General features: G+C 29.6%; 1 protein-coding gene across 6 annotated transcripts in view; it reads right to left on the bottom strand.

Moving 5' to 3' along the window:
• Positions 1–942: 942 nt before the first annotated feature.
• dop (microtubule-associated serine/threonine (MAST) protein kinase dop) overlaps positions 943–14870 on the bottom strand; it is a 59615-nt gene continuing 45687 nt past the window's right edge. For all 6 annotated transcript variants that reach the window (XM_071182393.2, XM_016048072.4, XM_016048073.4 and 3 more), the window contains 7 exons: positions 14293–14403; positions 12062–12289; positions 10838–10998; positions 10620–10759; positions 7231–7550; positions 3234–3445; positions 943–3147 (listed from right to left, as the gene is read on the bottom strand). In XM_071182393.2, coding sequence (XP_071038494.1) covers positions 1045–3147; positions 3234–3445; positions 7231–7550; positions 10620–10759; positions 10838–10998; positions 12062–12289; positions 14293–14403 — 3275 coding nt within the window. In that variant the 3' untranslated portion in view covers positions 943–1044. The remainder of the gene's footprint in view (positions 3148–3233; positions 3446–7230; positions 7551–10619; positions 10760–10837; positions 10999–12061; positions 12290–14292; positions 14404–14870) is intronic.

Consider the following 14870-nt stretch of genomic DNA (forward strand, 5'->3'; position numbering starts at 1 on the left):
AAAAAATTTAGAAAGTTATAAATGAGTGAGAAAAAAAATTTTTAATAAGCAAAATGAGTATGATACGTGAATACATAAGAATTGAGTATTATAGGGGTAATTGTGAGCCAAACTCAAAAATCCTGAAAAATTTTTGAGTAAAATTATTAATAACGAATTTCAAAAAATTAATATCTTTATAAATTTAAATCATTGATATTTTCAAAATATGAAATTCTAAATAAATTATATACAGCATAACTTAAATGAAAAATTATATATAAGTTTACTTTTATCTCTAATCACATTTATTACTTTGCTAGAAAAAATATTTACAAAGGAAAGAGATGCAAAGTATAAATTATAGTTCAAATATTTTTAAATAAAATATACTAGAATTTTTATTTATAAATGTGATTGATGATTTCTCAAAACTTTTGGACCTTGGATTTCCGGAAACTTTAGGATCGCGGTTAGTGAAAAATCCGGAAATCAGGATTTTTTCTGGAGCACAATCATCTGTGGTATTATTCAAAAGCATTGAAAATTTCAAAATAGTTTAAATATTTATATGATTCAAAAACTGAAAAAGTTTAAATTTGGAAGAAAATTACTACTGTAACAAATGAGGTAAGAATGAATAAAAAGTAAAAACAAGAAAAAGCATTAAATGTAAACTTAGTAGTGAATTTGATTATTAGTAAATAACAAACAAATATACTAATGTCCTTAAATACTACTAAACAGCAGAAGGAGGACTGCCATTTTAATCAACTAACATCAGTTACTACCATACCATACCTTGTTCCTATATTCCTACAAAACATGTTTTTTTTTTTTTTGCATCAATGTAAGGGAAATACACAAAATAAAATCTACAACACATTTGACAATGAGAGAGAACAGGATAAAAGTATGAAAAGTGCTTTAAATCATAAAAATAGTTTATAATAAAACAAGATATACAAAAATATACAACCAAATTTTTTTATTGTAAAAATTATAGTAGTACTAAAAATCATTTTGAGATAGAGCATTCTCACATGCTAGAATTAAAAACTATTATTAATCCTTATCAGGTCTTCTTTTATCATTTTTTTTGGTGGATTCAGATTTTTGATCTTTTTTCACATTTTCTGAGGAGGGTTTGAGTTCTGGTTTGCTATCACTTTTTGCTTTTGAAAGTTTAATTTCAACTGATGAGGTGAACGACTTATTCTTCTCATCCTTCTTTGGCTCGTCAATATTTAAATTAACCTTTTCAACCGTTCCCAATTTTCGCACAGGTACTCTTTTCACATCACCAATGGGATTTGAATGAGAGGTAGCGGAAGTTGACATAGTAGCACTCTTTTCTTTGTATTGAGTTTTTTCAAATGACTGTTTAGATTTTTCAGAAGTGGCTTTTTCCTTTGGAGTTTCAACTTTAGAAGATTGATTACTCACAGAATTTTCAGACTTGACTATCTCAGACGGTTTAGCTTTCGAAGACTCTACTATTGGTTCTTGTTTCTCAGTTGTTTTATTTTCAGTTTTAGTATCTTTGACAGAATTTCTTGATTCAGTTTTAACTGATGGGTTTGGGATATCACATTTCTTTTCAGAAACAAAAGCAGAGCCCTGATTGGTAGGAGGCAATTCATCAATTTCTAAACAGGAATCTAATTCTGGAAGAGATGGTATTGGCTCAGACTCGCTACGACCTCTACTGGTTATGGTAACCAAAGATGGTGATATCCCCTTAGAAGGGACTTCTTCTTCCAACTCCAAAGATAATGAACATTGAGTTATTTCTATGTCTGGAGTTGCTGGTGCTGTTCCTTTTGCATCTGTTGGCTCAGGCAATTTAGTGTCTTTTAAGGATTCTTGATCTGCAGCAAAAAGCTGTTGACTCAACAAAGATTTAAAAGGTTTTTCTCCTCTCTTCCGCAACTGAGAAAATGTTGAACGACTTATTCTTCCCTCAAGTCTAGATTTTGGAGTATTACAAGTATTATCTTTTTCAAAAGAAGTGCTACAGTCTCCATCAATTATATCATTGATACTTTTACTCACACTAGAAACAGTAAATGAAGAAGTAGAAGATCGCTGGGATGTTACACATAATTTACCAGAGCTGCTATGAGACAGATACTGTCCTCGAGGAGATGGAGATGAGGATAAAGCTAGAGGAGAAGCCTGACCAGAAAATGATTCTCGTTTCGCTTTAACTTCTGCTGACTTTGGATGGAGTCTGTCTGGGGAGAGAGCTCTTCTTAAAAGTGGTGAACTTGGTTCAGCGCTTTTCGGTCTCATAAAAGATTTTTTGGCTGATGAGCAGATGGTAGCGGATAAGGGTGATACTGAAGATGATTTGAGATTTTGGAAGTTTGAAGCAATTTGAGGATTGGTAGGATGATGATGAGCAACAGGAAAAGCAAGAGGAGATGGTGATCGCGTAGGAGATGTCGATGTAATGGGTGAGGGTGAAGGAGTACGAGCTAGGGGAGAGAGAGGTATGTGTCCCACAGACTTTCTCCTAGGTGAATGGAATGTTTGTGTGAGTTTGTGCTTCAAACCATGAAGTGAACTTGGACGAGGAAAATGAGGAAGATGAGTTGAGCTTGCTGGTGAGTTAGGAACACTTGAACTAGGGGAGCTGCTTTGAGAAGAATTTCCAGTGGAATGAGGTGAATCAGACTGAGAACATAATCTGGCTGTCGGTGGTGATCTTGGACTTTTTGTTCTAGTAGGAGAAGCAGGCAGGCTGTCAGCTGCTGACAGATTTCGTGTGAAAGACTGAAAACTGCGACTAGGTGTCAGAACAGGTGAGGAACCAGATACTTGGTGAATTTCAGCACTTGCTCTCTTGCTACTCAGGCGTCGAAGTAAAGAGGCTCTACGCTTTTTATCAGAATGACAATCTCGTTTTACTTGAGCTGAGCGGCGTCTACAGGAATACGGCCGTTTAGCCATTTTAATAGCAGATGGATTCCTTTTACGACCACCAGATTTAATGGTCGTACTATCCAACGGAATAGTCCGTATGTTGATACGATCACCTCCAGAGAGAATAAGGTGCAAAACCTGGTGGTGGAGCAAACCTTGAATTGGCTCACCATTTATATGGGTAATAAGATCTCCAGGTCTTAATCCGGATTCAAATGCAGGACTATTACTTTCAACAGCCTAAAATTAGAAAACAAAAAAGATATATAAATTTAGATAAACTTTAGCTTTAAACTACAAAGGGAGGCGAAAATAAATTATCATACCATGATTAAATGATGAACAGTATATACATCTGAGTCACCATAATAAACTCTTATAGCTCTAACAGTAAAACCATATCCTCTGGGCCCTTTGCGAATTATAATTGGAGGTTTCAGTTGGGCAACAAGAGGACTTAATTCTCTGCTTGGCGATGCATCTCTTGAACTTGTGCTCGATCCACCAGGTGAGCCAATGGGTGGAGGGCCAAACTCTTCTAAACAAAAAACAAATATTTACATTACTAAAAATATCAACAAAAAAAAGAAAAAAATTTCTAGAAATAATAGGAATTCACAACTTTATATAAAAAAAAAAATTTTCTCCAAAGGATTAAATATTACAACATTTTGAAATAGTCTTCAATTTTGAATATTTTTAACTTTTGTTTTTGAAAACTTATGACTTAGAAAGAGCCAAGATACTTTTTAACATTAAAACTATTGATCAATATTTTACAATAACCCAACATATTTTTACAGGAAGCAAGAAGGTAAGATTTTACCATATCAAACTGATCCTGCATTTCTCTTTTTCTCATTGCTTTGTCCTATAACTAATAAATTGCATGGATGTTGAAGGCATGTTGAATTGTGGATGAAAAACTCTCATTAACTTTTGGCATACATGTAACTTTTTAATGAAATGCCAGAAAGCAGAGGAGTAACCAATAAAGATGTACATTTAAGAATGGATAATTAGCCATATTGATTGATCGAAAACTAATGGAAAAAAATAAAAATATAAGAACAACATGCCTTCAGTGGTGTAAAACATATCCAATCATGTGAACAAGATTTGGGGGGAAATTCTAGCAAACCTGAGAAAATATTTGGTCAATTTAAAAAATATAAAAAAATTGCTAAAAAAATTTTTATTGAAAAAATAATGTTGCTTTACAAAATTTTCCCCCTAAAACAAAAGACGAAAAAGGAAGTAAAAATAAAATAAATCAATGAAAACCCAAAAATTTTTTTTAAAAAATTAATGCTGATTTTAGCAATCACTTCTTGGTACATTCAATTTCCTTTAATTCCATAGTAAATCCATACAGAATAATTTTGTTCATTTTTTGGCAGCTATTGCTACGAATTACCTCACATTTTTAAAATTTATGTTTTTTTCAAATGTTAATTTTCATACAATATTATTATGGCACTAAAATACAATACAATATTATTACGGCACTTTCGAAATTTAATAAGTGACTTTTTGATGAAACAATTCATTAATTCTTTACAATCAAATTTTTGATATGGTTGATTGACACATGATTTCAAAATTGCAGATATATTTCATACCATGTTATTCTTACATGTGAAACTTTTCGCCACACGTCGTTTCCTTGGAAAATCCCTATGGTGATTGGAGCGTTTTTTAGACTATTATTGCTATTGATTTTCTAATGTGTTTCTTTCTTTTTTTACATAATTTTCTTAATCCTAATATCCTTTATACATTGTTTTCACAATATCCAAACATTGAATCGTAAATTTTACTTACTTATTTTTACTCGCTACATATTTTTACAAGGTTTTTAAAATCCCTTTATTTTAAATACAATACTATTTAAGATAGTGTACGAATCTCAAACCACACATTTATTTTACATGATTTTGTCGCAAATCAGATTTTGATTATTTTCACATTGCTACAGGCTTCAAGATTTTTAAAATTCCATGTTTTTATTTCAAAATGTGAAAATATTGCCCATATTTTATATGTTGATAAGGAAAAATCTATTAGAAACAAAGCATTATTTCTTTTTCCTTCATGCATGTTATTTTTGCATATAAAAAATGATTATTAGTAACAAATATTACTTTTAATAAATGGAAATACTAGTGGGGGGAAAAACACTTTAGTATTAATATAACTGCACATAAAGATGGAAATTTTCCTTTGAAAGCAAAAGTATTAAACCAAAATTTTCAGATTCCTACTTGAAAGTTAAGAAAATACCATTGTGGTATAGGATTTAAGTAATCATACGCGACTGCATATAGTTACATTTCATTTCGTTATCAAACTATACAAATATAAAAACAATATAAAAGTTTTTAAAAGTTAAACACCTTAGACAGAAATTTAATTTGGGCTATCTTTCACAATATAAATCATAAAATTATTCACAAAAAAAAGGTGATAGTTTCATAGTCATACTGGAATCCTAGATTTGAGGACATGTTTTTATAAATAAGGAGGACATTTGTTCTTGAAAAAGAAACAACTACGTGACGTTGCAAGAACATTGGATTTAATTGGATCACCAAAAATGGTGCGTCTTTCATGCTGACATGCTCTATAACAACTCAAATGCGAAAAAAAGAATTTTTGCAATTGTTTTGCTATGGAAGAAAATCATCCGCAAGAAACTATATTTCTTTTTTTTTCTCCACATTTTATTTAAATGAGAATTAGTAATGTTGATATATGTTTGTGCTGAGAACTTGGCATCCATTCAGTGTGCACTTGTATGCAAACAGATTCCTTCTATAGGGATAACGGTTTTTTCTTAGCATGCAACGGAGTAGAGTTTCAGAGAAATTACATGTCTGTGCAATTGGAATGTTCAGTGCAACAGATTATTCCATGAGATTTTAATTTCGCAGAATTGACCTCTAATTCATAAAGCTTTAAAAATTTATTGAAAGAGTCTTTAGACAGACATTTCCACGGTGAAAAATATGTAACTAGATTTTCATCAGTACTCCATCATATGAAATATCTAATTGTGTATAAAACATCTAAGGTCATTGACAGTAAGTATAAGGAGAAAGGAAGGTTGTCATAGATGATAAAGCATATATTTTAAATAACTTGAGAATGATTCCGTAATATTCTCCTTAACTAAAATTATACTGGTTGACTTCATGACCATTGTTAAATCTTGTAGCTTAATCGAAAATATAGTATTTGGACAAACAAGGAATAAAAAAGATGGAAAAGCAAGTCCTCCTTTAAATATTAAAATACACATTATTTAAAATTTATTTTAATATATTTTTAAATTTCTTATGCCATATAAACTTTCTGTCGAAAAAAAAAAGAACAATATTTTTCAAATGTTAAAAATAACACAAATAACTTCATATGTATATTTGTTTATTTATTAGTTTGAATTCCCAAGTTTATCAGTGGGACCTTAACTTTAGTTTGATATATTATTACTGTTTCAAAGCCTTTTTATTTCCATTACTTTTAACATGTATGCGATTTATTCAAGAATTCTATAGAATCAAAAAAATATATATATATTTTCTTTGTTAAAGAATTATGATCAAGAAATTTTCAACTTTCTTTCTAAAGTTGCTTAAAAAATTAAAAAGTTATTTAACTAAAAAAAAAAAAAACGATTGGGAGAAATAACTTTAAACAAACTGGCATTCTGTAAAAATATTAGACTAAGAATTTTTTGCAGCCCTTCATGAATTTACAGTCTAATGCACTAAGATGGACTAATAGTAATTTTAAAAGTGCTTTGCTCCATTAGAAATATTTATAAAGACAAATAGTCAAAAACTGAAGATTATATTTATGGGAAGAGCAGAAAAGAAAAGAAAAAATTTCAACTCACAGGGTTTTCTCAGAGTTGAGGATGCTATATTAATTTTTTTTTAGAAAAAAAAAATATACCACATACAATTGTATGAAGGAAGATTAATCATAGTTAGATTAAAGAAAAATAATTATATTATTCTTAATGAGATTCTAAATTAGCAACAATATTAGCTATTGAATTATTATCTAAGTATTTTAACTAATTTGGGTAGATTCAAAACTAAAAAGTTCCTACATAAAGCGTACAAAAAAAAGCTAAAATAATAAAATTAAATAAATTAATAAAAATATTGCACATAGAGTACTAAAAATAGAAGCCCTCAAAATAAGTTGAAACTTTTATTTGAAGTGATTTTTTAAGCTGGTATACAAACAAAAATGTGCTCTAACCTAGCTGGACAAAAATTTAAAATATTGGTGATAGATTTAAAAATCAGTTACCTGTAGGAATTATGAGAGAAAGACCAGATACAGATGCTGACTTGATGACAGATCGAGAGTTCTGTTTTGACATAGGTGAAATGGGTGGAATAAAAATGCGGTTGGCAGTGCAAGTAGGTGGATGGCTCTGTGGCGAGACTTTGGCATCAGTTTCTTCAACGGGAGATAACTCTTTATGATCCTCTGTCATTACATCACACTCTGTACTGATAGAAAATCTGGGGAGGTTATCTTTTGTACCAGGATGAGAAAGTTTGGAAATAGAGAAATGTTTCTCACTCTCCAAGTTGAGCATACTAGTTGACAATGATTTCCCATTTCTGCATTTTCAAAATAGGAAGAAAAAAATATTTTTACAATGTATATCGATAAACTGACAGTTTAAATATCAAAAGTGAAAGTTTGGAGGGAGATACAACTTCAAACTAAATGAACATTAGAAAACAATAATTCAAAGCTAATTTTAAAGTACTAAACTACAATTAACACATTCGCTCTCGCTAAAAATGATATTTCCATCCTCAGAAGCCGGATTACAAAACATTATTTTAATGGTGTAAATGTTCCTTATATTTTACTTGGAAAACCAGAAAAACGAAGAAATATATTATTTTCCTGTTTAGAGAGCGTCCCCCCCCCCCCGACGATCTGGAGCGTTAGTGGCACACAGACTCAACCTGTCTTCGTGAGAGCCACTGGCGCTCCAGCGCATTTGATCAATATTCTCAGAAATTACTGGCATATTGCATAAAATAGCAGCTTAAAAGGAATAAATCGGAATATCATTCAAGTACATGTAGTACCATTTATGAAACGATACTGAAAATATTTACAAATATTAAGCACGATATAAAGATATTGGCAGTCACGCACATAAAAAAATTCAAACAAAAGTTTTGAAAACCAACCACAAAAAATAATAAAATAATGCTTCACTATCGTGCTGAAACAACCTCTCCGTTCAACTATCAAAGCCACGCTAAACACAGAGCATATAACCTATGATAGTCGATCGACGCGCTAGCGCGTCGTCAGCATACCAGAAGGTGCCGCTCTGACGCACTAGTGCGTCGGTGGCTGCGAACGTGTTAATGAACAACTCCTAGTTGACAAAACTAATTTCTATGTGAATTTTCCATGTCTCCCATCTTAAATTACGATTAACGAAATCAACAAATATAAAACTATAAGTTTAGAAAATCACGTTGAAATAGCAAATGATTATTAAAAACTATTATACAAAATAAAATATTATAATTCAAGAAAAATATATTTTCAATTATAAGTTATTGGAAATATTTTATGTCATACTTTTATGCAAATGCTTCCCGATCCTTTACTTTTGTATAACAATATTAAGAAGAAATAGTTTAAGCAGATTTAGTCAATTATAATGTAAAAAGAGAAAATCAAAATTTTAATTGCTTTTTTTAAATCTTAATTGAAATGATTGATCGGAATAGGCCACAAAACAGTTGCTGTCAACAGACCTTTTGTAATATATTATACAACATACAACCCAATCAACGTATTAGATATGTAAGTTACAATTAAAGATATATAATAATTTCAAAATTTTATTTTTTACAATTTTTAAAACAATCTTCAAACTAAGCATTTAAAATAATTAATACAAAATTTCAGGGTTAGATTTCAGCAACTGTTCTTTCCTTAAATTTTTTTTTTCATTTTATCTCATACTGAGGAAATAGTAATCTAAATTTCTTCATGTATGCAACTCCGCTACATATATAAAAAGATAATTTAAAATCTAATTCGGTTTTTAAGGCAGTCTCAACTAAAATTTCTAAAACATTCTTCTAAAGTTACGATGAGTCAATTAAATTGAATTAGATTGAAAGTAGAAAAAAAATGGAATGAATTAAATGAAGCAACAGAAGATAATAGGATTAATAATACAGTGTTTTAACTACAGCGCGAGAATCTCAGATATTTTTTTCTTTTCTCGCATTAAAAAATTATTAACGCGAGAAGTTCGCACACTCTATAAATCAATTTCAAAATAACGCATCTCGCGAATTTTGGAAAAAAATTTAGTCTTCCGTCATTTTAAATAAAATATGTCTCACTTTTCTTCCTTGATCTTTCATTATTTTCAACCTTGGTCCTTGTTATCTAGCTTCCCTATTTACCAGTATTGTTCCGAACAGGTGAGAACAGCAGAACACCCCCCATCTCCCAACCACGGAACCCCTTCCAGAACACATTTCTCTGCAATCATGTGTTCACCATAGGTAAGTTTTCTTCATGTAAGACGTTTATATTTTTTGTGCATGAATGTAAGATGGGCAGATACCTTGTTAAGGCAACATCTTCTACTCCATAACGGACAAATGAAAATGAAACAAATGTCGGCAAAAACAGTCAAAACGAAACAAATACGGATATTTTTCAGCTCAATAAAAAATCAGCTGTGAAAAAAAAGGAGTTCTTTATAATAAGTTATTTAAAGTCAGCTCTATTTTTAGCTGTTAATGAATTATCAAACTCCCTCATCGGCAATTTACAGCAATTTGTAAAAGTTACAGGCTGTGAAAACTATGCAATGCTGGAAGACATAGCATGAAGCAAGAACATGGAAATAACTTCAACGAACTTCACTATTCTATAGCAGAAGTAATTGAAAAACCTATTCTGGCAGATGTAGGGAATAGGTCAGCATCTGTTGCAAGGTCATTTAACACCCAAAACCGATCTAAGACAAAATTTCATAACATATTGATTGATAAGCATTTGAGCAACCTAATGAGAATAACTGATGAAGAAGTAGATATAGAACATTTTCCATATGACGATGCAGCAAAAATATTCAACTATTTTTTTCCAAGTCTATTCGCTTTTTTTTTAATTTTTAGAAATCTCACTTAACTTTTTGAAATCTCACCCTGTTTTTGAGAAAGGGTGAGAAATTCTCTAACATTTTTTTTTCTGTAATGAAAACACTGATAATAGGAAATAAATATTATAAGAACTAATAATTGCAATTTTCTGTCAAAGTAACTAAGATAGAGTTGATTATGGGCAACCAATTACCTTTGTGTCTTTGCATCTTATTTATAGCTTACTCAGCCATTATTGAAAAGTTAAAATTACAGATCAAATTTTTTAACAGTTTTTATTTTTTATACTGACAGAAATAATAATTAGTACCGGTTGAATTTTTTTTCCAAAAATTAATACTGGAGAAAGGCAACTACAAGTTCAATAGTTAAGAGTTTTTATTTATTTTTTTGATGGACACTATCAAACTTCTATTTTATCAAAATAATCTACAGATAGTCAGTATAAATTAGAAAAAAATACAGATTTCCTAAAATTTCAGTGTCCAGTTGTTTTCCAGTTGAAATTTCAAAAAATAAATAACTTACGCATCGAATGGTAAGAAAACATCTTTAGATCCAACATCTTCTGGTGTTTCAGCCAAGCTTCCCATCAATGAATTGGGACTATCAGAATGGTCCGAAGAATCAGATCTGCTGAAGGATTTTCGATATTCTTCTTTGGCATGCTGATGAAATTACAATTCAGAATAACTAAATAGTCAAAATGGAAATATCTACACACCTAAAGGAAACAAAATACATACTTGAAGCATATGCTCTTCTTCAAGCTCTCGCTCCACTCTTGAATACACTTTTCTAAACCTAGGTGAGCATGATGAAAAGCTACTAAACAATGAACTTTCATCAGGATCCTCCAACTCTTCAGAATCATCAAGGTCATGATGACTGTATCGGTCTGTTCGAGCTTCAAGAATAACAAAAAAAAATTACTTGAACCACATGAACATTAATGAGCTGAGAAAATTTTTTTAATACATTGTTACTCAAAATGTAAAGTATAAAATAAAATTACAACTGTAAACTAGTTAGCTTGTAGAAAATTAAATCTGACATGCATTTTCCAAAAGCAAATAAAGAAAATCCTAAAATTTTCCAAGCTTGAAATTTCGAAGAGTATGAGAAAAAAAATCTTGGACGAATCCTTATCAGAAAAAAAAAACTTAATTAAACAATCATAAAAAGATAAAGTAAAAACAAAAAGTGCTGAAAATTTTAAGGATATTAAACTAAATAGATTTGAAAGCTAAGGAAAATCTGTAAGCTTAATGTAATTTTATAGTTAAGTAATACAGAAAAGTTAACACGGAACATAGACATGTAGAATTGGCCTACCTTAATGACATCTGAAAATTATAAATATAAAAAAAATCTCATGAATTATATTAATTCCTTTTTTTTTATTTTAAAAATATATCTTTTTGATCCAATTATTTTCATAATATTTTGTTATTTGATTTATAATTCCAAGTTATAAAATTAGAAGCTTTAAAACATATTAAGTAGTGTGAACATTTTTAAGTTATTTTTCTTTTTAACATTTTTGTTAAAAATTCTAACTAGCATTGAGAACAATAAAAAACTCTTTATTACTATTAATATCATATTGAAATAAGTTTGTAATTTCTAAGCAATATAGTTTTGATTGATAATAAAAAGAAATTTTCAAATATTGACAAGAATTGAACAAGAATTATTCACATTAAAATAAAATACTAAAATAGCATGAAGTATTCATAACTAAGAACCATTTAAATTTTAATACATACCATTACATAACCTCCAACTATTATGGAAATTCAGCAGTTTCAGTCGTAGTGGTTACAAAAGTAAAGTAGTGTGAACATTCCAAAAGTGGTGGGCAAAATATTGGAAAAATATTTTGCCCACCACTGCCATTTCTGCTTTAGTTCACTACCATTGAAAAATATATTTTAAACAAACCTCAAATGTTGGAGGCCATTACTTACTGTCAAAATAGCTGGTATCTTCCTCAGAATCAAGTTGAGGCACAAATTCAGCTTTCTGACGCAATAAAGAATTCCAGTCTATCTCATCAAAAAATATATGATCTTTTACTTCATGAGCTCCACCAGAACCAAGGCGTTCCCTGGGATTTTGTTGAAGCAAAAGGGAAATCAATTCTTTGGCATCATCAGTGGCTGGCCACTCATTGTCTGAAGGCCATTCAATTTCATCTAAAAGTAATTTTTTTTTAATTAACAGATATCAAAATAACTATTTTTGTTACTCAGTTAAATAAATAGATTAAAAAGTTATTTATTCAATTAGTTATGAAAACTTATGAAATAATTTTATATTTAGTCAAAAAATCAATAAATACTAGGAAAAAAATTCATTTTTTTTAAATCAATTTTTAATACAGATATCAAAACATAGTTAAAATTTTATATTAACCAATTCTACAAGAGTACATATCAAAACATAGTTAAAATTTTATATTAACCAATTCTACAAGAATACAAGTTAAATTTCTCACAAATCTCCAAAAAGCAAATAAAAAATGGACAGCAAAAACCTTATCTACAAAGGGTCATTTTTTAAAGATGTAAATTTCAAAAGAAAAACTTTCTTTATAGAATTACTTTGCGGTACTTGGTTGCAGATTCTTTTTCTTATATAGCTGGAAGAGCAATCTTTATGATTCGAAAGCTTTATGCCTTATTTCAAGAAAAATTCTAACTCTAAGTTTATTAGCAAACACGAGAATAATATGTTATACAAAGTAAGGTAATTTTACATTTTTAATTTAATTTGTTACATTTTGAGGAAAGTTATACAAAATTGTCCAAGCAGATAAGTTTGGAAGAAAAATTTCACTTTTATCAAGTAATAGTTTTTGGTAGTATCTCAAATTCCTAAAAGAATTGCTACATTTTTAAAAACAATCACTTCTAAAAAGAGATTTTAAAGAAAACAGAAGTCATCATAAAGTGATATTTTCAAAGAAGTTTGAATAAAAAAATAATGAAATGCAAATCTGAATATCACAGCAGACAACCTACCAATGAAAGAATCAGTAAGAGTTTCTCAGAAAAAAAATTTATGAAAAAAGATATTGTCTACAAAAATAAATTCTTTACCTACCAAAAATTGTAATTAAAATAGTTTCCTTCTTTATAATTCAATTCTAATTCTTTACTAAAAAAATCATGGATTGCTGATCTAAAAAAATCTTGAAATCCAGACTTTATCCTGAGCACAATCACCCCTGCATTTGGGAATCCAATGTAATAAACTGTTTGGATAAGAGAGGAAAATTTGCACAACAAACCTATGCCTTTCAAGTCACATTTATGAGAAAATCATGGACATCCTCAAATCTGATCACTCAGTTAAATCAATGAATAAATTCTGAGTTAATGCCCAGAATGGGTGAATCCCTGCAAGAAAGCACTAACAAGTTTCAGACTCAAGACAGGCTAAAACTACATGTCAGAACATCTGAAAGTCCTCACATTGAATGTATCCCAGATGTATAGTTAGGCTGTCAAGAACGTTGAACAACTCCTTACGTGCCCAGCTTTAGAACAAGAAAAGAAGAGCCTGAGAGACTTAATGATATTGTCCATCTACACTAATAAGTCAGAATGATATGAACTGCTGCGATCAAACTCAACTCTTCCTAATTTTTTGTTTGTCAAGATTGTTTGTTTGTAAATATTTGATTTGTCTTGTCTGTTTATTAATTTCTTTTTGTTTGTTGTTTCTTGTATTTTTTTTTGTGAAGTACTGAGATACCTGATCTATATGGATTCATGATTCAAAAATAAAACAATAGGCAATAAAAACAGAATAATTAAAAGTTTAATAAGGATGAGAGTTAAGATTTCTGTTAACCATCAATCTCTTAGGGTTTATTAATATTCCTTCATTTTAATTTAAAATAAAATAAGGATTAAAAAAAAAGAGTTTAGCAATGAAATTTTAAAAATAACAGTACATGATCAGTTCTTTCAAATTTTTGTTTATTAGAATTGAGCTTGATTCAGTTCAAATTCCATCAATGCAGTTTAATATAATTTGAATTTTGCTCTAAAGTAAAAGTATACATTAAAGTATACTCTATTAAACATTGAAGGGTTACATTACATTAAAGGATACTCTAAAGTATACATTCCTAAAGTTTAGTCACTATAAAATGAGAGATTATGATTAAACACAAGAATTTTATTCTCACCATTTATAACATGTGCAAAAAGTTCCTCAGGAGTATCACCGAAAAATGGAACACAACCTACAAGAAACTCATAGAGAATAATTCCCATTGACCACCAATCTACTGGCTTCCCTGAAATACATTATAAGAAGCATTAATATTAAGTAACATAATCAAAATAAACTTTAAAAATTTTTTGACCAAGGACGTCACATATGGAAATTTCAAAGAGGAATCGATTCTTATCTTAGCAACAGTGACAAAAAAAAAAAACTTGAGTTAATATTTTTTTTGTGTGTGAACGCAGTTAATAAAAGAAGTTGCTAAATTTTTGCAACTGAACGCAAAATAGTTGCTTTTCTCAATATTTAGGCAAATTTAATCGCTTTAGTAGTCCTTTCTTCAAAATAATTGTTTTATTAGCCTTTTAAGTTGTTAATGGCGGCCCTGAGATTTTTTATATTAAATAATTTAGTAAAAGTAACATATATATTAAATAATTCAGTATTATATTAAATATTTTTTTTATTAATTTATAGTATTGCGTGGAAATTTTAACTGAAATAAGCATAATATCAAAATTTCAATCTACGTTTGTC

Source organism: Parasteatoda tepidariorum, chromosome 4 (assembly GCF_982258835.1).
Source record: "Parasteatoda tepidariorum strain Cologne lab strain chromosome 4, Ptep-v5.0, whole genome shotgun sequence".
NCBI lineage: Eukaryota > Metazoa > Arthropoda > Arachnida > Araneae > Theridiidae > Parasteatoda > Parasteatoda tepidariorum.